The 20,552-nt window shown below is 52.1% G+C and overlaps 3 protein-coding genes across 3 annotated transcripts in view; all 3 read right to left on the minus strand.

Annotated features, from left to right (window-relative positions):
* The window catches only part of LOC146424105 (uncharacterized), a 261,931-nt gene that overhangs the window by 69,563 nt on the left and 171,816 nt on the right, over window positions 1–20,552 (minus strand). The window lies entirely within an intron of this gene.
* On the minus strand, window positions 3,261–7,857 carry LOC146424112 (uncharacterized). The gene is made up of 3 exons (XM_085043909.1): window positions 7,714–7,857; window positions 5,034–5,112; window positions 3,261–4,855 (listed from the first exon to the last, which is right to left on the minus strand). Exons 2-3 carry the CDS (start codon window positions 5,083–5,085, stop codon window positions 3,951–3,953), a joined length of 957 nt encoding a protein of 318 aa, XP_084900035.1. The 5' UTR covers window positions 5,086–5,112; window positions 7,714–7,857; the 3' UTR covers window positions 3,261–3,950.
* On the minus strand, window positions 10,915–12,980 carry LOC146424113 (inositol 1,4,5-trisphosphate receptor-interacting protein-like 1). Its single transcript, XM_085043897.1, has 2 exons — window positions 12,941–12,980; window positions 10,915–12,636 (listed from the first exon to the last, which is right to left on the minus strand). Exon 2 carries the CDS (start codon window positions 12,631–12,633, stop codon window positions 11,131–11,133), a length of 1,503 nt encoding a protein of 500 aa, XP_084900023.1. The 5' UTR covers window positions 12,634–12,636; window positions 12,941–12,980; the 3' UTR covers window positions 10,915–11,130.

Genomic DNA, 20,552 nt, shown 5'->3' on the forward strand with positions numbered 1-20,552 from the left:
CCCCCCAAAATCCCAAAATTTAGAAAAACAAACCCAAAACTCCCTGAAGAAAAGAACCCCAAAAAAATCCCAAAAGCTTCTGAACTGGAAAACTCTAAAGAAACCCCAAAATCCCCCAAAAAACCCAAAATCAAAAAAAATCCCCCCCAAAACACCCTAAAAGGACCCCAAAACCTAAAAAACCCCTTCAAACAACCTCCCAAAAACTTAAAATAAAAACCAACAAAATAACCCCAAAACCCCCTGAACTGGAAAACCAAGAAAATCCACCCCAAAAATCCCAAAACACACCAAAAAAAACCTCCAAAAGTTTAAAAAAACAAAAATCCCCCCAAAAACCTCCCTGAACAGAAAACCCAAAAAAGCCCAAAATCAAAAAAAATCCCCCAAAAACCCAAAGAAAACCCTAAAAAGCCCCAAAAACTCCAAAATAACTAAAAACCCCAAAACCAAGCAAAACAAACAAACAAGAGAAAGCAAAAAAAAAACAAACCCTGAAAAATCCCAAAATTAAAAAAAACCCCAAACAAACAAAAAAACCCCAAATTCCCTGAACTGGAAAACCCCCTAAAAAAACCCCAAATCCCAAAAAAAGTCCCCAAACCCCCCCAAAAATCCCAAAATCCACCTGAAATACTCACAAAATCCACCCCAAAATCCACCCCAAAATCCACTCCAAAATACCCCAAATCCTCCCCAGAATACCCCAAAAATCGTCCCAAAAATCTTTTGCCCCAAACCCCCAAAATTCCGTCTAAAAATCCCCAAAATCACAAATTCCACCCCAAAAAATCCCCAAATTCTCTCCCAACCACACCAATAAAAGCTATTTGGGGGGAATTTCAGGGGAATTTGGGGAGGACTTTGGGTAGATTTTGGGGAATTTAGGGGGAATTGCGGGGATTTGGGGGATTTGGAGTAAATTTGGGGTGTATTTTGGGGGAATTCAAGGGAATTTGGGGGTGGATTTTAGGATGGATTTGGGGTACTTTGGTGTCATGGGTTTGAGACTGGACATTGCCAGGAGGACACACGCAAACAGGGCAAACAGGCTCCAAGCTTAAAGTTGCAAAAAGTGTTTAATTACCTAACAGAATTGGAGGATAAATGCAGGCAAAAATAAACTTTTCATACAGTTTTTTGTTCACTCCCTCCTCCCTCTTAAGAACCTACAGTATTCACCCCCTTTCCTCCTTTACAATCCACAAGCCAGGTGGGGGGGGCAGGGTGTGGGGTCTCTTTTCAGTCCACAGAGCAGATTCTCAAATTTACTCATCACCACAATTCTTCTACTACAAATACTCTTTATCTCTACTTGTTTCTCTCTCTCCCCAGACAGTTTTCTGCTCTCACCCCCACCCTCTTAAGAAGCAGTCTCTGCACTCACCCTCCCTTCCCTCTCTCCAAACCAGCAGCACAGACAGGGGCAAGTTGAGGGGTCCTCTGGTCAGCCCAATCAGGAAAAGAGGTTCTCTACTTAGCCAGGGGTCCTTCCCACGAAAGACAGTCCTCTGGGAACTTCTTTGGCGTGGGTCCAATCTCACAAGCAACATCCTGCCCGAATCTTGCTGCAACGTGAGTCTTTTTGTCCATAGGGTGCTGTGCAGACTCTCCCGAGCTGAGGCCAGGCTGCTTCCATGCCAGGAGCAAGGAAAAAGCCTTTCTCTCCCTTGCAAGGCCTTTGCAGTATTAACTCTTAGATGAGACTCCTACTGGTTCACAGTCTTTTCCAGACATCCACCTGCTCCTCTGGCGTGGGCTGTGGGTGAAATTCTGCACTCCTGTGGACTCCATGGGCTGCAGGGGAACCTCCTGCTCCCTCCATGGTCTTCAGCATGGCTAGCAGAGGGTTTTCAGCTCCGGCACCCAGAGCACCTCCTCCACCACTTTCTCCACTGACCTTGGCGCCTCCATGCTGTTCTCCCTCTACATATGAAGTTTAATAAGTCCAAGTGCCGAGTCCTGCATTTTGGCCACAATAACCCCCTGCAACGCTATAGGCTGGGGACAGAGTGGCTGGACAGTGCCCAGGCAGAGAGAGACTTGGGCGTACTGGTCAAGAGCCGACTCAACGTGAGCCAGCAGTGTGCCCAGGTGGCCAAAAAGGCCAATGGCATCCTGGCCTGGATCAGAAATAGTGTGGCCAGCGGGACCAGGGAAGTCATTCTTCCCCTATACTTGGCACTGGTGAGCTGCACCTTGAGTGCTGTGTCCAGTTCTGGGCCCCTCAGCTCAGGAAGGACGTGGAGACACTTGAGCGCGTCCAGAGGAGGGCAACAAGGCTGGTGAGGGGCTTGGAACACAAGCCCTGTGAGGAACGTCTGAGGGAACTGGGGTTGTTCAGCCTGGAGAAAAGGAGACTCAGAGGTGACCTTATCACTCTCGACAACTTCTTGAAAGGTGGTTGTAGTGAGGTGGGGGTTGGTCTCTTTTTCCAGGCAACAACTGGCAGAACAAGAGGACACAGTCTTAAGTTGCGCCAAGGAAAATATAGGTTGGATATTAGGGAAAAGTTTTTTACAGAAAGAGTGGTAAAATATTGGAATAGTCTACCTGGGGAGGTGGTGGAATCACCATCCGTGGACGTGATTAAAAAGAGATTGGATGTGGCACTCAGTGCCATGGTTTAGTTTGGTTGAGGTGTTGGGACATAGGTTGGACTCGATGATCTTGAAGGTCTCTTCCAACCTGGTGGTTCAGTGATTCTGTCATTACCCTGCCCTGAATTGACAGTGTCCCTAACTGACCCCATGCTGCCCCGTGGTGGTTTGAAGGAGGGACTGCAGGGCCACACCGTGCTGCTTAGCCAGACCTAATTAAACGCTAATTAATTAATTAACCCATAATTAGCCCCATGCTGCCCCTTGATGGTGTAAAGGAAGGACTGCAGGGGCATGCCATGCTGCTCAGCTGGACCCAATTAATTAAACCCAACCCGTATTAATTAACCCCTAATTAACCACACACTCTGCTGCTCAGGCTGCCTGCAGACCCTGACCCTAATTCAATCCGTGCCATTTTTGGGGTGATTTTGGGGTTTTTAGGCCCATTTTGGGATGTTTTGGAGGGAGACCCCTCCCTGAATAAAAACCGATCGTGCCTTTTTTGGGTCTCCAGTGTGGTTTTTGGGGTTTTGGGGGGATCTAGGAGGGTCTCGGTGGGAATTTGGGGAGATTTCGGGGGATTTTGGGTAGGATTCTGAGGGGAATATTGGCGACACAAAGGGAGGGAGGGAGGGAGGGAGGGAGAACGAAAGAGAGCGAGCAAGCGAGCGAGCGGGCGAGCGAAAGAAAGAAAGAAAGAAAAAGAAAGAGAGACCCAGAAAGGAACTCCAGACAGGAACTGGGACAGACAACCAGAACTCCTGGAGAGCAGATGGGCTCAGGTTGACCTGTTCCACCACCACAGCTATGGGATCGTCACCCCGTTCCCTGGCCTGGGCAGCCCCAGAACACCCAAATCCGCATTAATTTTCCCCTGAACCCCAAATTCACTCCCAATTCCCCAAGTCACTCAGTAAAATGGTGCAGCTTTACATCTCTTTGTTTCATTTCCTTTATTTTACCTCAACTTTGGTTCTTCTGACAGGCTGAAGAAGGAAATTATTTAGATTGGAAAAGACCTCCAAGATCATCCAGCATTGCTTGATGACACCAGAAGAAACTACTACACAGCAGGTGAATTTTAGGGTGTAAATTCAATAAATCAGCTCTTCCCAATGAATTTCCAGTGTCAATCTGAGTCCCAATGGATGTTCCTGCAACTGTGCTTGTCCAGGTGGCCACAGGGAATCAGGAGGACGTGGAAGCCACCAGCCAGGTGTTTTCACAGTGTTGGTCACTGGGAGTGAGGGTCACCAGGGCTCTTCCCAGTGTGGGTCCTCTGATGGGCATGAAGTTGGAGCAGCACATGAAGCTCTTCCTGCACTTGGGGCACTTGCAGGACTTCCCTTACCGGTGGCTCCGATGGTGTTTGGTCAAGTGAGAACTGCAGGAGAAGCTCTTCCCACACTCAGGACACTCATAGGGTCTCTCCCCGGTGTGGATGCGCCAGTGCCTGATGAGGTGGGAGTTCCTTCTGAAGCCCTTCCTGCACTCATGGCAGCGGAAGGGCCTCTCGTCTATGTGAATCACCTGGTGCTTGAGGAGATCTGAGCTGACTGGAAACCTCTTCCCACATTCGGAACACTCATAGGGTCTCTCCCCAGTGTGGATCCTCTTGTGGACAACCAGGCTGGAGCTCTGCCTGAAGCTCTTCCCACATTCAGAACACTCGTAGGGTCTCTCCCCAGTGTGGATGCGCAAGTGGTTGACGAGGACGGAGTTGTGTTTGAAGCCCTTCTTGCACTCAGGGCAGCGGAAGGGCCTCTCATTTATGTGAATCACCTGGTGCTGGAGGAGATCTGAGCTGGTCACAAACCTCTTCCCACACTCGGAACACTCGTAGGGTCTCTCCCCACTGTGGATCCTCTGGTGGATGATCAGGTGGGACCTGTGCCTGAAGCTCTTCCCACATTCCCCACACTCATAAGGTCTCTCCCCAGTGTGGATCCTCTTGTGGATGATCAGGTTGGAGCTGTTAATGAAGCTCTTCCCACATTCCTCACACTCATAAGGTCTCTCCCCAGTGTGGATGCGCTGGTGGCAGATCAGGTTGGATCTCTTGCTGAAGCTCTTTCCACACTCCAAGCACTTGTGGGGCTTCTCCCCATCATGAAGCTGCTCTGGAACCTGCAGTTCTGAGCTCTGATTAAGGCTCTTCAATTCCTGGCTCATGGAGATGCTCAAAACAGCCTCTTCCACGAGGTTCTGCTGCAAGGATTTGTCCTCCCTGGTCTCCACCCTTAGCTCACTGCCTGGGGGAGGAAGGACAAGGAGAGGATTTGGGATTTGCCTCCATGCCAGAGGGAAGGGGAAGGAGATCCCCTCAGTCCATCCCCCAACAGCAGCAGGGCTGTCCTGCAGCCAGGGGCGATGCTGGGCTGGGAGATGGAGGAGAAGAGAGGGGGAAAGGGGCAGTGACTTCCTCCTCACCTGCCTGGGGGTCCTGGGGCATCTTCCTCTTCCTCACAGCTTCCTCCTCCATCCAGCCAAGGTTTGGGAATGGGAAATCCTGGTTTGGGGAAAAACAAGGAGTGACTACCTTGGGTTTGAAGGTCGCCCTGTCCAATTCATCTCTAGAAGTCACCACAGCTCTGGGGATCATAAAAACCTCCAGACCACCAGGATTCAGCCCCAAAAAAGACTCTCCCAGCAGTTCTCCCTCTCTGGCCTCTCCACTCTGGGGTTCTGGCTTTCCCCCTGTCAGGGCTGCAGGGGTCCCATGTCTACTGGGGGTTCCCCTCTCCAGCATCCCCACTCTCCCCAGACTGATTGAGCTCCCAGCAATCCCAGGGCTTCCCCCTCTCCAAGTTCCCCACTTTGGGGTTCTGGGGGTCTCCTCTCTCTGGGGTCCTGCTTAGGGGAGTCAATGGGTTTGGGGGTCCCAGGGATCCCCTCTCCCCTGTTCTCTCACCACGCTGCCAGGGGTTCCCCAGCTCTGCCATTGCCCCTCTCCATTCTCCCCTCCCATGCCTCTCCCAGGACTCCCCAAAACCAGTGTCCCCCACCCCCCACTGGGTCCCACATGATCCCCACGTGACCCCAGGCAGAGCCCAACCCCCACCACGCTGGGGATCCACATCCCCCCACCCCCCACCGGGGCTCTGACAGCACCACCATGGGAACCCCCAAAAACACCTCCTGGGGACACCCCAATGTCCCCCCGAGGGGCATTTGCATAACCTGACTGGGGCTTACTGGGACCATGTGGGGAGGAAACTGGGGACACATTGGGAGAAACTGGGATCATACTGGGAAAAACTGGGACCATACTGTGGGCAACTGACTGAAACTGGGGTCATGCTGGAGGCAACTGGGAGTAACTGGGAAAGACTGGGATCATTCTGAGGGAACTAGAACCTTACTGGGGCAGCTGGGAGTGCCTGGCAATGACTAGGAGCATGCTGAGGGAAACTGGGATATACTGGGAATGTCTGTAACCACACTGGGCTGACTGGAACCACACTGGGAACAGTTGGGACCATGCTGGGGACAACTGGGAGCAACTGAGAGTGTCTGGTGCCACCCTGGGCAGGACTGGGACTATAGTAGGAGCCAATGGGGGCAAGTGGGATCATACTGGGAGGAAATGGGAACAATTGGGACTATGCTGGGGGCAACTGGGATCATACTGGGATCAGAGTATGAGTATAATACCAGTCTCTCCCAGCTGGGCCCATGCTGGGAGAGACTGGAATTATACTGGGATTGACTGGGAGTGGCTGTGGGCAACTGGAATGATGCTGAAAGCAACTGGCAGCAAGTGGGAATGACTGGCAGCATGCTGAGGGCAACTGGGACATACTGGGAGAGACTGGGAGACACAGGGATCATACTGGAAGCTACTGGGCTCATGCTGGCATTGACAGGGAGCAACTGGGATCACACTGGGGGCCACTGGCATCATACTGGGAGGAACTGGGATCATACTGGGATTACAGTGGGTGTCAATGGACTCTGACTGGGGCTTACTGGGAGCTACTAGGCCCATGCTGGGAGCCAAGTGGGGATACACTGGGAGCAACTGGGAATGACAGGGTGCATGCTGGTGACAACTGGGATCTACTGGCAGTGACTGGGATAATCCTGGGGGCAACTGAACCATGCTGAGGTAACTGGGAGTGCCTGGGAATGACTATGAGAATGCTCAGGGCAACTGGGATATACTGGGAGTGCCTGAGACCATGCAGGTGGTGACTGGGACAATCCTGGGAAACACTGGGAATGTGCTGGAGGGAACTGGGACCATACTGGGGGCAAGTGGGAGTGACTGGGGCCCTGCTGGGAGAGACTGGCATCATCCTGGACTCATATTGGGATTGCACTGGGAGTGACTGTGACTATGATAGGGGCAACGGGGAGAACTGGGAACACACTGGGCAGAAGAGGGAGGAACTGGGAGCACCTGGGACCGTGCTGGGGGCAAATTGCATCATAATAGGGAATGAGTGGGAGTGACTGGGTTCATACTGGGAGCAACAGGGATCCTAGGGGGAGTGAGGGAAAGTGACCAGGGTCAGACTGGGAGAGACTGGGCTCGTACTGGGAGTGAGGAGAAAACTGAACCACACGGGGCGGGGGGTCGGCGGGGGAGCTGGGAATGTTGGCAACTGGGCTCATAATGGGAGTAGCCACTTGCAGGACCCGGGAGCCCTGAGCCCCTTTCCCGGCCATCCTGCCCCCAAGCCACCAGACTGCCCCACCAGGGCTCCCAGCAATCCCAGGCATTGCCCCTCGCCGATTCCCCGCTCCGGGCTGCTGGCGCTCTCCTCTCCCTGCGCTTCTGCTTAGACAAGCCGCGGCTCCCGGAGCTCCCCAAACGCCGCTGTCCCCCCCTCCCCCGCCGGTCACCCGCTGGCCCCGGGCACAGCTTGGAGGGCCCGGGCAGAGCCCAACCCCCACCGCGGGGGGACCCGCATCCCCCTGCCCCCCATCGGAGCTCTGCCCGCACCGCCACCGGGACCCCCAAAAACACCTCCCGTGGAACCCCCGATGTCCCCCCGAAAGGCATCTGCGGCTCGGCTTTGGAGTCCCGAAAACTCCAAACATCCCCAAAAACCCCAAACGCATGGACCCCCCGGATATTTGGGGCGAGCTCCCCCTCCCCGCTCACCTGCGGGATGGGGGCGGCGATGCTCCAGGGGGGCTGCGAATTCAGGGAGACCCAAACCGCGTGGCTCCTGACCGATCCTCCTTCGGCCCTCCTCTTCCTCTTCCTCCCGCTCCTCCCGCTCTGTCTCTCCTCCTCCTTCCCCGCCCTAATCCCACCTCCTTCTCCTCCTTGCCCCTATCCCTTCTCCCGCTCCTCCTCCTCCCTGCTCCTCCTCCGCCGTTGCCGAGTCGCTCGCAGGCCGCGGGAGGAGCGGGGATGCAGCCGGGACAGCTCGGCATGGGCAGCGCGGGGCTCTCGGCTGCTCCCAGCCCAGCGCTGGGGACAGGGGGAGCCCGGCCTGGGGAAAAGGAGAGGGAAACAGGGAAAACTGGGGGCTGCAGATCCACAGTGGCCTTGCTGGGGAGCCTGGGCAGGGAGTTGCAGCCCTTGGGGCTCCTCTGGGGAGCCTGGAGATGCGGAAGGGGGGAACGCAGAGAGGGGTGGGGGATCCCAGCAGTGCAGCACTGGAGTGACTGGGATCATACTGGGATCATACTGGCAATGACTGGGCTGTACTGGGGCACCTGGAACCTTACTGGGGTTGCTGGGAGTGACTGGCAATGACTAGGAGCATGCTGAGGGCAACTGGGATATATTGGGAGTGTCTGTAACCATACTGGGTGACTGGAACCACACTGGGGACAACCAGGACCATGCTGGGCAGAACTGGGACCACACTGGGAGCAACTGGGGGCAAATGGGAGTGACTGTGTCTACACTGGGGACAAGTTGGCCTAACTGGGACCATGCTGGGATGGACTGGGATGTTACCAGGGGACACTGGGTGTAATTGGGATCAGACTGGGAGGAACAAGGAACAACTGGAACTATGCTGGGGGCAACTGGGATCCTGTGGGGATCAGAGTGGGAGCAGCTGGACCCATGCTGGGGGAGACTGGGATCACACTGAGGGTGACTGGGATCATACTGGGATTGACTGGAACCATAGTGCAGGTGACTGGAAGCAGCTGGAACCACAGCTGGGTCAACTGGGAGCAACTGGAGCCATGCTGGGATCATACTGGGAGTAACTGGGAATGACTGGGATTATACTAGGGGCAGCTGGGAGAACTGGGAACACACTGGGTAGAAGTGGGAGGAGCTGGGGGCAACTGGGATTGTACTGGGGACAAATTGCATCATAATAGGGTGTGACTGGGAATGGGTTCATACTGGGAGCAACAGGGATCGTAGAGAGTGTGAGGGGAAGTGACCAGGATCATACTGCGAGTGCCTGGGCTCATCTTGGCTCCTGCTGAGGTCCAGGGGGATCCCATTCCGTTCCCAGAGGGTGCCAGGGGGTCCCAGCGTGCTCCCAAAGGGGATCCTGGGAATTCCCAGGGATTCCACTTTCCCCCTGTTGCTCCCTCAGGCACTGTCGTGTCTCCCAACCTGCAGCTCCAGGATCTGCCCCTTCTCACAGCCCCGAGACCCTCCCTGTTTCTTGACCCTGGCAGCCCCTGGAGCCCCATTGCTGCCTCTCCCAGTCCCCAAAGCCTCCTTTCCTCAGCCCCAGGGACTCCCTGAACCCTCCTTCCTGGAGGTTCCCTTTGTGCCACCTGTAAGCCCAGCATTGCATGGGAGCTTGGGAGGAGACACAGGTGACCACAAGTGACCCCAGGGATATCGCAGAGCACAGGACATCAGGCTCAGTGTATAAAGTGGGGGAGCAAGGAGGAAGGCCGCACAGCAGAGCTCCCTGCTCCAGCTGGCAGGGCCTCAGCGCCCGCCCTGTGCCCTCCCGCCCCGATGGCCGCGCCAGGCCCTGCTTGCTGCCCTGATGGTGGCACTGCTGGCCCCCAGTGCTCTCCAAGGGCTTCTCCGGGGCACCTTCCTGCGGCCTGTCACTCCCTGCACCACCAGAGACCTGTAGGGGCTGTTTACAAGGGCCTGCAGGGACAGCACCAGGACCAGTGGCCTCCCACTGACACAGGGCGGGCTGAGGCCGCAGGTGTGGCACAAACTGTGGGCTCTGAGGCTGCTGAGGCCCTGGCCCACGCTGCCCACAGAAGCTGTGGCTGCCCCTGGATCCCTGGCAGTGCTCCAGGCCAGGCTGCATGGGCCTTGGAGCAGCCTGGCAGAGTGGAAGGTGTCCCTGCCCACGGCAGCAGCCTTGGAACAAGAGGATTTTTAAGGACCCTTCCAAGCCAAGGCGTTCTGTGATTCTGTGATCACAGGGGTTGGGGCAGCTGGGCTTAGATTGTGATTAGAACCAGTTCAGCACTGCAAGTTTGGTTGAGTTCAAGGAGACTGTTGACGAGCCCAGATTGACAACTTGTGAGATTTATCAATATAGAGGTCTGGCTGAGATCAAGAAAAGCTTGCACTATCCAGATTCTGCAATATTGTAGTTTATTGAAGCAATGTGTTCCAACAGATAGTGACACTATATATGGCTTTACTGGTATATAAAAATAGTATTATAGAGGGAATATATTATATATATGTTATCTATATAATAAATAGATCTACTTTATGAAGATCTTTCCAGACCTAAATGCACTAAGAGTGTTACTGTGTCACAACAGATAGTGAGAACACTAAATATGTGCTCTATTGTTATTGTTTATTCATAATTTAAAATCGTCATAGTAATACAGAATTAATATATAATCATAATTAAAAATCTTCAAATATTTATAATTATTATTTCTCATTATGTAATAATTTCAGATTTCTTACTTTTGATATTATTTAGTATATGGTTTTGTTTTCTTGTCTTTTAATATTATATATGACAACTAATGAACCATGTAATATATAATATGTATGAATTAGATATATTTATCTAGGAAATAAAAGTCTAGATACTTCTATATACAAGATTTCAGGTCAGCTCCAACACAGTTGGTACAATGCTGACCTAAAGATGTCGCTTCTGGGGACAGGGAGAGACACAGTCCATTGTCTGATCCCAGGCCAGCAGAGCTAGTTTTTCCTCTTGGTCATTTCTTCCCTGTTTTTTTGTCTTTTTCTGCCCCACATTCCCACTTCCTTCATACTGTAACTTTAGGTCCTTCCCATAGGGCTGGACCAATTGCATGTTACAGGTGGGGTTTGGTGGCTTTGGCCATGCGTGTAAGGCATGTGCTCTCTTCATCTGCATTCTTAGGAGTGGGAAAGTTTGTATGCAAGTAGGGCTTAATGCAGATCTGAGTGACTTGTTTTGGAGCATGGAATGATACCAGGAGGTAGAATAAACACTCCCGTGGTCCCCCAGCTGCTGAGGCAGCAGGAGAGGCTGTGGGACCTTTGCCAGAGTCTTTGCACGCATCCTCCTCTCCTTTAAGGAGCAGATTTGTACAATGAGCTGCTTCTCTGCCGCCAGCTGTGAGGATCTCAAGCACAGCTCTGTGCAGGAGAACCTCTTCCAAGGTGTCAAGGCTTAAGGATTTCCAGGAGACGATGTTGCAGATCCAGGTACTGACTTATCACCTGGGAATGGGCAACTGGATCCACGGCCATATGATGGAAGAGATTGAGTGTCTCAGCCATTTGGACATCTGGGGGCAAAGTGATCTCCTCAGGAAGCCTGCGGTTGCCCACAATAAAGTGGTTGAGACGTTTGTCTTCCAGGCTTAAGCGCAGGCTGTTGCTAATATCCACAATTCGCCTCAGGAAATGTCTCATTTGCCACTGTGACACCGGTATAGCATTGAGGAGGTGCATGACAATGGTCTTCATGGTGTAGCTGGAAAAGCCTAGGCCCTGCCGAAGACAGGTGAAGAACTGCAGGTACTTGAGGTGCAAGCTGTAAGGGGGAGCCTGCCTGGCAATGTGCCTGAAGAACTTCATCTCTGCCACGGCAAAGGTCTCGAGCCACCTTGTTCTTGGGGTGAGGGGCTTTCTAGACTCGCTGCTAACAAAGACGTCTGAGTCGCCTCGCTGCACCCCAAAGAGCATCTCAATCCTGAAGCTTTTTCTGCCGTTGGTCACCTTGAATTGGCAGGAGCGTCTGGAGGGCAGCAGCACTAGACGCCAGTTGTGTGATTGAGGCAAAGCTGGCCAGATGGCTCTCAGCAGTTGGTAGAACCAGAGGCCTGTTTTCTGCACATCAAGGTAGGAGCCGGTGCACAGGGTGTGAAGGAGGCTGGGATCCTGATTCCTCCTCAGCTCCTCCTCGGGGTGGTGCAGGAAGCACAGCATGTTGTCAGCCTGCTGCTCCCTTGTGCAGGTGCACTCCAGCTCCACGCGGACATGGAAGCTCCTGCCGGGCCTCCACATTGCATTGGCCAACTCCAGGTGGAAGGAGTGCCCTTGGGGAGGAGTCATGGGTACGAGAAAGCGATACACAACATCCTCCTCTCGGGCAGTCCAGCCTTCAAAGGCATTGCCCACCTGGATGGCTTGTTGCAGCACCGGGTAGAAACTGTTTGACAAGACGCGTCCAGAGAAATTGATGAATCTGTCCATCAGGTCAGTTGTCCACATGCAGCCTGTCTCCAGGTCCTGTACAGGCCACTGGATGCGCCACAATAGCCTCCATCCTATGAACACGTGAATAACATCGTGTACTACATTTGCATCTACCATTCCGAATGCATTTGCACCATCATTTTGTTCTTCATGCTCCTGTCTCCTCAGGCTCCTTTCCCTCCAGAAAAACCATAAGACCAAGAGAGAGACCAAGATGACAGGAAATGGCCAGAGCTGCCAGTACTGCAAGGCAGACCCCAGCAGGTCTCCCCAGGCCCAGCCACTCTGCTCCAGGAGTCTGAGCTGCTCCAACTCTTGCTCCAGCCAAATCCTCTCCTCTTCCAGGCGCTTTGCACGCAACTCCATGTGCAGTCGCAGTGTCTCCACATCCATACCACCATCCATGGGCTGTGGGTACTGAAGAAGGCTATGCAAAGCAAGGACCAGGAATATCCAGGACTCCATGGTCTGCAGGAGGATGGAGAGAAGGCCTTGAGTGGGGCTTGGAGGGAGGCAGCTGGCAGAGGGGGCAGCAGGGGCAGGAATCACAGGGATGTGGGGGCAGGAAGGAAAGGGCCCCAGAGAGCTGGCAGGAAGCAAGGCCTGTCCTGCTGCCCCAGCAGCAACAGCAGCAGCAGCAGCGTGCCCTGCCCAAGGCTCTCCTGTGAGGGGCTGTCCCTGCATGCATGGGGAGAAGCCACCCCCGGGTGCAGCGTTTCTGCCCCAGCCCTTGTCCAGCCCAGCCTCCCCTCCACCTCCAGTGTGCACTCACCACTTGCCCAGGCTCAGCCGGGGCAGCGTTGTCTGCTGTGGCCTTTTATATCTGCCCCCATTGTGACACGTCCCCTGTGATGTCACAGGTGCCACAGCGCATCACAGCCAGGCCAGCCCCACTCTTTGTCCCCAGCCCAGCTCAGCCACTCCAAGTGGCTCTTGTTCATTGCTTAAGGCTGCCTTTGAGTAAATGTTCTTCAAAGAACTTCCTTCTTTTAAATCTTTCTGAGGGTGGTAACTCTGCTGTTTCATAGGGCAGTCTGTTCACAACCTTGATATCATTTTTGGTGAAGGAATAGAGATCCAATCTAAACCTCCCGTGGAGTAACTTGAGGTAATTTCCTCTGGTTGTATGGTTGGTTTCCTGGGAGAATACACTGACCCCCACCTGGCTACAACCTCCTTTCAGGGAGCTGAAGAGAACCATAAGGCCCTCCCTGAGGCACTTTTTCTCTGTGCTAAACACCCCCACCTGCCTCAGCCCTTCTTCATCAGACTTGTGCTCCACACCATTCCCCAGCTCAGTTGCCCTTCTGTGCACACACTCAAGCACATCCATGTCTTTCTTGTTGTGAGGAGCCCAAAACTGAAGGCAGGATTGGAGGAACAACATCACCAGTGCCCCACGGCAGGGGACAATCACTGCTCTGGTCCCACTGGCCCCACTGGTTCTCACACAAGTCACAATGCCATTGGATTCTTGGCCACTCGGGCACACTGCCATCCATCAACCAGCACCCCCAGGGCCATTTCTTTCTCAGCTTTCCCACCCCTCTTGCCCCAGCCTGTAGCACTGCACGGGGTGGGTGTGACCAAAGGGCAGGACTCAGCATTTTGCCTTCTTCTGTCTCATGCAGGTGGACTTGATCCACCCATGACACCTTTCCATAGCCCTGAGTAGAGCTTTCCTACCCTCAGGCAGATCAACACTCCTGCCTTACTCACTGTCATTTAGATTGAACTCCATTCACCACCATGCTATCTCATAGATCTAAGAGCAGTGTCCAATTGCTTCTTTAGGACCAACAGGCTTGGGGCCAGTAGCCTTTCCTGGGAGGAGTTTGTTCCACTGCTGGGCCATCCCCACAGTGAAGAAAGAAGCTTTCCCTAATCACCAACCTGAGCTTTCCTCGGTGCAGCTTTAAGCCATTGCTTTGCATCCTTTCCCCAGATCCCAGAGGAAAATCAACGCCTCCCTATGTGCTTCCCCTCATGGGGAAGCTGTAGACAGCAGTGAGGTGACCCCTCAGGCTGCTCTCCTCTCAGCTGAACAAGCCCAGCATGCTCAGCCGTGCCTCATAAGAGCAGCCTGCCAGTCCTTTCCTCATCTTTCTTGCTCCCTTTGGACAGCAGCTAACATTGCTCTATGCTTCTTGCAGTGTGGCTGCCAAAGCTGCACACAGTGCTCGAGGTGAGGCCACAGCAGTCCTGAGGGCACTTGGCCCAATCCCTTCTTTGCACTGGCGAGCTCCACTGGGCCTGATGCAGCCTGGGACAGGCCTGGCCCTTCTGGCTGCCAGGGCACTTGGTTGACTCCTACTGACCTTACCGTCCAGCAAAAGGCCCAGATCCCTTTCCAGAGCACATACACTTCTGTTTGCCACCTAAGTTGCTGAAGGAGATTCCCTGGCAGCCAAACCATCCTTCCAGCCCTCTTGCCTGGCTTGCAACACTTTGCAGTTTCCTGCTCCTGTGCTCTATGGAAACATCCCTAATAGAAAGGCACGAGCATTCGAGGCAGTGTTTCTGTCCAGGCCCTCATCCAGCCCAGCCTCGCCTCCACGCTTGCATTCACTGCTTGCCCAGGCTGTCCTGGGGCAGCATTACCTGCTGTGGCTTTTTACAGCTGCCCGCATGGTGACACTTTCTCTGTGATGTCAACGTGCCACAGCACACCACAGCCAGGCCAGAGAGACAGGGTGAAAATTATCTTTGTAGCCACCGTGGTCTTTAGCACCTGCTGTGCCAGGGAGACCACTGGGAGGAGGAAGCTGCTGCTCTTGTCAGAGGGCTGCTGTGCAGGGATTCCCTTTCCTTGCTGAGTCCCACATCCTCCCCTCTTTTTCCTGTGGTATGAGATCAGGGGATCATCTGCATGGTGTTGGGAGGTTTGGGCTGCAAAGGCAGCTCCTCTCAGACGAGAGAAATGGGTTGTCAGTGGGCAGCAGAGATTCAGGCTGCCAGGAAGTGTTTCCATGTAAGGAGAACTTTTCTGCCACATACATCAACCAAGGGAATCCATCCCCTTTCAAAGCAGAAGGAAAAATGTGAATTTTCCTGGTACAAAATTGAAAGCTTTGGAATGGAAGTCAGTGCAGGAATGTCCCAGGATGTTTGTGTGGATTTTACTAACCTGCAAGGCCAGACTATGAAGATGGGATCCCTGCACCCAAGCAATGCCCTCTTGCTCTGGGGCCTTCCATGGCACTGGCAGCACAAGTGAGAGCCCTTCCTTGGCCTTTGCCTTCAGCAAGGCCCCACGTTGGGCAAACCCTGAATTCCCTGTGAAAGCAGGTCAGGTTCACACTGGCCTGGAGGATGACAGAGGACAAGACAAGCTCAACAAGGTGCTAATGCAACGCAGCTTAGGCTCCAGCTTTCTGCCCTTGTATCTCTGGAGCAGAAAATTCAAATGTTAATGCTTGGGTTTGGCGATTGTGTTGTGTTTTGTTTGCAGCTCTTTCCCCCACTGGAAGATCTGTGGCATTTTCCATGTTGCACACCTGGGTTTGAGAGGTCCACTCTTGGTGCTGCCTAGATCTGTGCCAAAATGTGCCTTTGCCCCTCTCTCTCCCCTTTATGATGTGTCTTTGGAGGGATTGATGGGAAACACCCTTTCTCTTTTCTCACCTTGTGCTCAGTAGCTGGGAGAACGACAGACTCCTCCTGCCCTGCCCCAGCTTGAACCTGGCAGGGTTCTGCAATAGGGGAACAGGGCATGTTGCTGGCGGCTCAGCTGCCAGCACCAGTGCTAGCCTGTGTGGAAGGCTCATCTGTATGGCTCGAGTCAGCTCCCAGCTGCCAGCATCTGGGCTGTGTCCTGCCCCACATTCATGCTGCCATCAAGTCGGAGGCCACAAACCTGACACTGACAAGTCCACCTCGCAACTATGTCCTCACGTGCCACATCCACACATTCTTTGAATGCCTCCAAGCATGGCAATTCCACCAAGTCCATGGGCAGCCAGTGCCAGTGCTTGAGAACCCTTGCAGTGGAGAATATTTTCCCTAATACTCAATCTAAACCAGTCCTGGCACAACTTGAGGCCATTTCCTCTTGTCCTGTCCCTTGTTCCCAGAGAGCAGAGCCTGAGCCCCACTTGGCTGCACCCTCCTTTCAGGGAGCTGTGCAGAGCCAGAAGGTCCTGCCTGAGCCTCCTCTTCTCCAGGCTGAGCTCCCCCAGCTCCCTCAGCAGCTCCTGGTGCTCCAGGCCCTTCCCCAGCTCCCTTCCCTTCTCTGCACCTTCTCCAGCCCCTCAGAGTCCTTCTTATCAGGATGGGCCCGAAACAATCCTGGGTTTGCAGTGCCTTAAACACAGGGATAATGGCAGTTCCCAGAACTGAGAGATAATGGTTTCTAACAGCTTCCTCCTGGATGCCTGAGCAGGACTGGCATGGCTGCAGGGACACAACTAGCTCTGAAGTCTTTTCTGCCACATGGACTCGTGTCCCATTACTTTGTGATGTGATGCTTTCTCTGATTCTCACACAGCCTGGTCACTCTTTCCAGCAGTGTTCTGCCTGATCAGCCTATTCAAGCATCAAAGAGAAATGGGGGCCCTAGTGCTCCTCCCCTTTTTGGATTGCATCCAGCAAATCTTTTGTCAGTTCCCATGTGCTTTTGAACTCAACGAGAATCTGCTCATCACACTGTTTGAAAACACTTATGCATCCCAGCTTGGTACATTCATAGGAAACAATGAAAATGAAAGGTTGGTAAGGATGGTTGATTTGAGTCCTTTAAATGTTGGGCTGAATGTGACAAAAAGGTCATGGAGTCATGGAATGGTTTGTGTTGGAAGGATCCTTGAAGATGATCTAGTTCCAAAGTCCCTGCTATGGGCAGGGACACCTTCCACTAGATCAGGTTGCTTCAAGCCCTGTCCAGCCTGGCCAAAAATCTCCACCCACCACCAGTTTTAGTGTCTTACACAGAAACTCTTCCATAAAGGGATCAACAGCTGGGGTTTGACATGAGTCATATCTGTGGGAAGCCTGGAGGAGAAGGTCAAGGCAAGCAGAGCACACAGTTGGCAAGTCTGGGCCTCACCTGTCCGGGAGGAATGTGACTCTGTAGCCTGGTGGCTCTGACAGCCCCAGGTACAGCCCTGAATGAGGCTGCTGGGAATAGTGAACAGGATGAGGACTGGAGCATCCCACAGCTGCCAGAGAGGTTTGGATTCCTGTTTTGAGCTTGGCAGTTACAGAATCACAGAATCACGGGGTTGGAAGAGACCTTCAAGATCACTGAGTCCAACCCATGGCCTAACACCACCTCAACTAAACCATGAGTTCTGCCTTCAGGACTCCTGACTCCATTGAGGCCATGTCTGATGGTCTCCTGCTTAACTGAAGGCCACTGAACAACCAGGGGAAAAGAGAAGTGATGCTCCAGAGGAGGAAGTGATTCGCCCCAATCGAGCTCAGAGACACTTCAGAGACCAAGTCAGAGAAGTGGGTATTTGCTTTATTTGGTGCACCGGATGTGTGGGGATTGTTTCCACCAAACACACACACCTCAGTACCCCAAAGACACAGAGTTATAGGTAAAATCATGAATATTAATTACATTCTTCAGGATAGGAGTGGTTATACAAATTATTTCTCGGAAGTCATTAATATCATTAGCATGTGCACCACGCATGCTCCGTATATCCTGGTGGTCTTTGGAGACCCCCAAAGCCTCCTCCAAGGTGACAGTCCTTCATGGGATGATTCAGCGGTTTCTGTGCTGGTTTTAAATGCATGCTTAGCTGATAAGCCATCAGGCCAGAGCTGTTACCTACAATTTTAATTTGAATTAAGAGTTCAGCCTTCAGCCCTGGAGGCTACAGACAGGCGCCTGTGCTGGTGGAAGGGGGCAAAAAGCTCAGAGTCTCAGAAGGCAATTTAAAGCTTCCTGTAAACCTCTCTTTCCTTAAGTAATCTGGGCTTAGAAGAGACTCTGTCACCTTCTGCAGGGCTGCTCAATTAGTCCTCTGCAAAACCAAGTTAGACTTGAAACCAGTAAGATAAAATTTGGAGGAGTATTGAATTTTACTTGTAGTAACCTGCCTGTCCCATCTGAGCACCTGGGAGCACAGAGAGGGTTTGAAGTCATGTTAAGCTGGTGCTGTCTGAAGCATTCACAGGAGTGGTGAATCTCCTGCCTGGCTGGCAGTTCAATCTGCTAGTGCAGGCAGAATGAAATTTGGTGGAATCTAAGGAACAGATTGTAATGCGGAACTCCTGGAGGTGGAGTTCCAGGGAAACAGCAATGCTTGTTCTGTGTTCTCAGTTCCTTCCTGCCACCACAGGGACCTGTCAGATGTGACCATTGCAGCTATAACACTGCTTTTATGTGCTTGCAAATTCCATTTCCATCCTTCCCTGACCTCTCAGCTCTCCCTTAACCCGGGAGCTTGATCCCTTTCCAAACCTGGCACTCAAAGCACTGTGAGGAGGTGACCCACTCTTCACCTGGACAGCAGGCAGCCAACTTCCACCAACTTACAGGTGTTAGTTCCCCATCATTTAGTCAACACTGACTGTGATCAGCCAGGTTGAGTAAATTGCTTTAGATTTACACCCTGTGCCATGATATTGAGAGCTACTGAAGGGGAAAAACTTGTGGCTGCCTAGTGTGTGTGGTCCTGACAACAGGAGTGTTTGCAGATCAAAGTGTAGAAAACTAACTTGCTCCTGTGGCTTTCTTTGGGCTAACCTGGAGCTGCATCAAAAGACTCTCCCTGTGGACCTGGGTGAACACATCTGAAGAGCTGAGCAAATTCCACAATCCACTTTTTGAGGCCAGCAGCTGTGTCATCTGGCTCTCTGTGTCCGAGGGGGAACTACAGGTCTGGGAGGGTAAGCTGGGTTTGCTTTTCCTGTTGCAGGCAATATCTTTGTGACTATTTGTCAGACTTCATTACTGGCCATTCTGGAGAATCCATGTGCAGTGTGTTCCCTACTGCAGAAACTTTCTCCATCCCATGTGCACTGAAGCGTTAGTAACAGTGAAACAAGCAGGCTGTCATGGCAGGGTGGAGACTGAAAATGGGTTGGTCTGATAGGTATATGAGTCCAAAAAGGAATGAAACCCCCTCATTTTCCTTTTATTAACCTTGTTTAATAGAATGGTGAACTTGGAGAGGAGGGTCAGTACTTGCAATTGCTTTTTAGGGGAGAGGGAAAGGGAAGAAAATGCCAACTGTGTGAACCTTACTTGAGAGCTGATGGAAGATGAATAACCTTCATGAATTCCAACTTGTATCAAGAAACCCTTGTGACTTGTGTCTCTCTGGGCTTCCAGATATCTTGTCACAGTGGAACAGGAACAAGATCCTTGATGAAGCCAAAGAAAGTGAGTTTGACATCCAAATATCACAGAAGGAAATTGAGGAGTTGAGTACAAAGGTGGCAGAGGTGAAGAAACCATGAGCTGGTAGAGCTTTGCCTCAGACCTTCCCTTCCCTGACCTTGCCTTCCCTTTATATGATAGAGTAAACATGGGAAAGTGCCTGTGTTGCTGAGCCCTTGGGTACAGCTGACCCTCAGTCCTCCCACTGCTGAAGCCTTCCCTCCATGCACCTCTGTGCTTTTTTGGGAGGGATCTGTGTTTTGTTTACAGAAGATACACACAGTTGGGCACAATGTCCTTTCTTGGCAGCTTTTCTGTCTCAGAATTGTGTACAGTGTCAGCAGAAGCTGGAACTCTTCCATCCAACTGTATGGATGATCAGGATGGGCCAAGAGAATTCTCCAATTTTTGTTGGACTTTTTCTGGTTTTGTTGAACTCTCTAAACAGTCACAGGAGTAAAATACAGAGTTCTATAGAGATAGGGAAAGGCAAGAGTAGGTAAGGCAGCTTAGTTCTTTAGTCTCCTAGAAAAACTAGAAATGGTTAAAATCCAATTACAGGTTCTGCCAATCTACACAGTACTCTCAGTAGGCTTCACATCTAACACTTAGGCTTTTGTGTTCAGCATTGGCTTGGGAGCAGGAAATTAAATACCAAACCTGAGCAAGACATTCCAGTGCAATACAGAATTGAAGCAGGGATTTTGCTTCTAATGTTTAAGCCTTGACTATACATAAAACACTCTTAAAGGTTATGCAATTTCCTAACACAGTAATTACAGCTTGAGATAAAGAACAGAGAAGCAGAGAGGGTTTTTTGGATCTTTTGCATATTTGGGAGGATCTGGGGGTTTTGGTAGTATTTAGTGTAGTTTTCTCCATTGCTTTGCACTCCAAAATATAAGAGGGATCGATCTGTCACCTCAAAACCACTCAACACCCCTGAAAACCACTCAATGCCAGCCCAAAATTACTCGATTCCTCAGCCCCTCAGGGTGGAATGGGGTTGGAAGGGGATTGGGTGAAGTGGGATGCAAATCAGGAGGGGTGA

This window comes from Lichenostomus cassidix, unplaced genomic scaffold (genome assembly GCF_008360975.1).
Source record: "Lichenostomus cassidix isolate B80296 unplaced genomic scaffold, HeHo_3.0 HiC_scaffold_42, whole genome shotgun sequence".
NCBI classification, from domain to species: Eukaryota; Metazoa; Chordata; class Aves; order Passeriformes; family Meliphagidae; genus Lichenostomus; species Lichenostomus cassidix.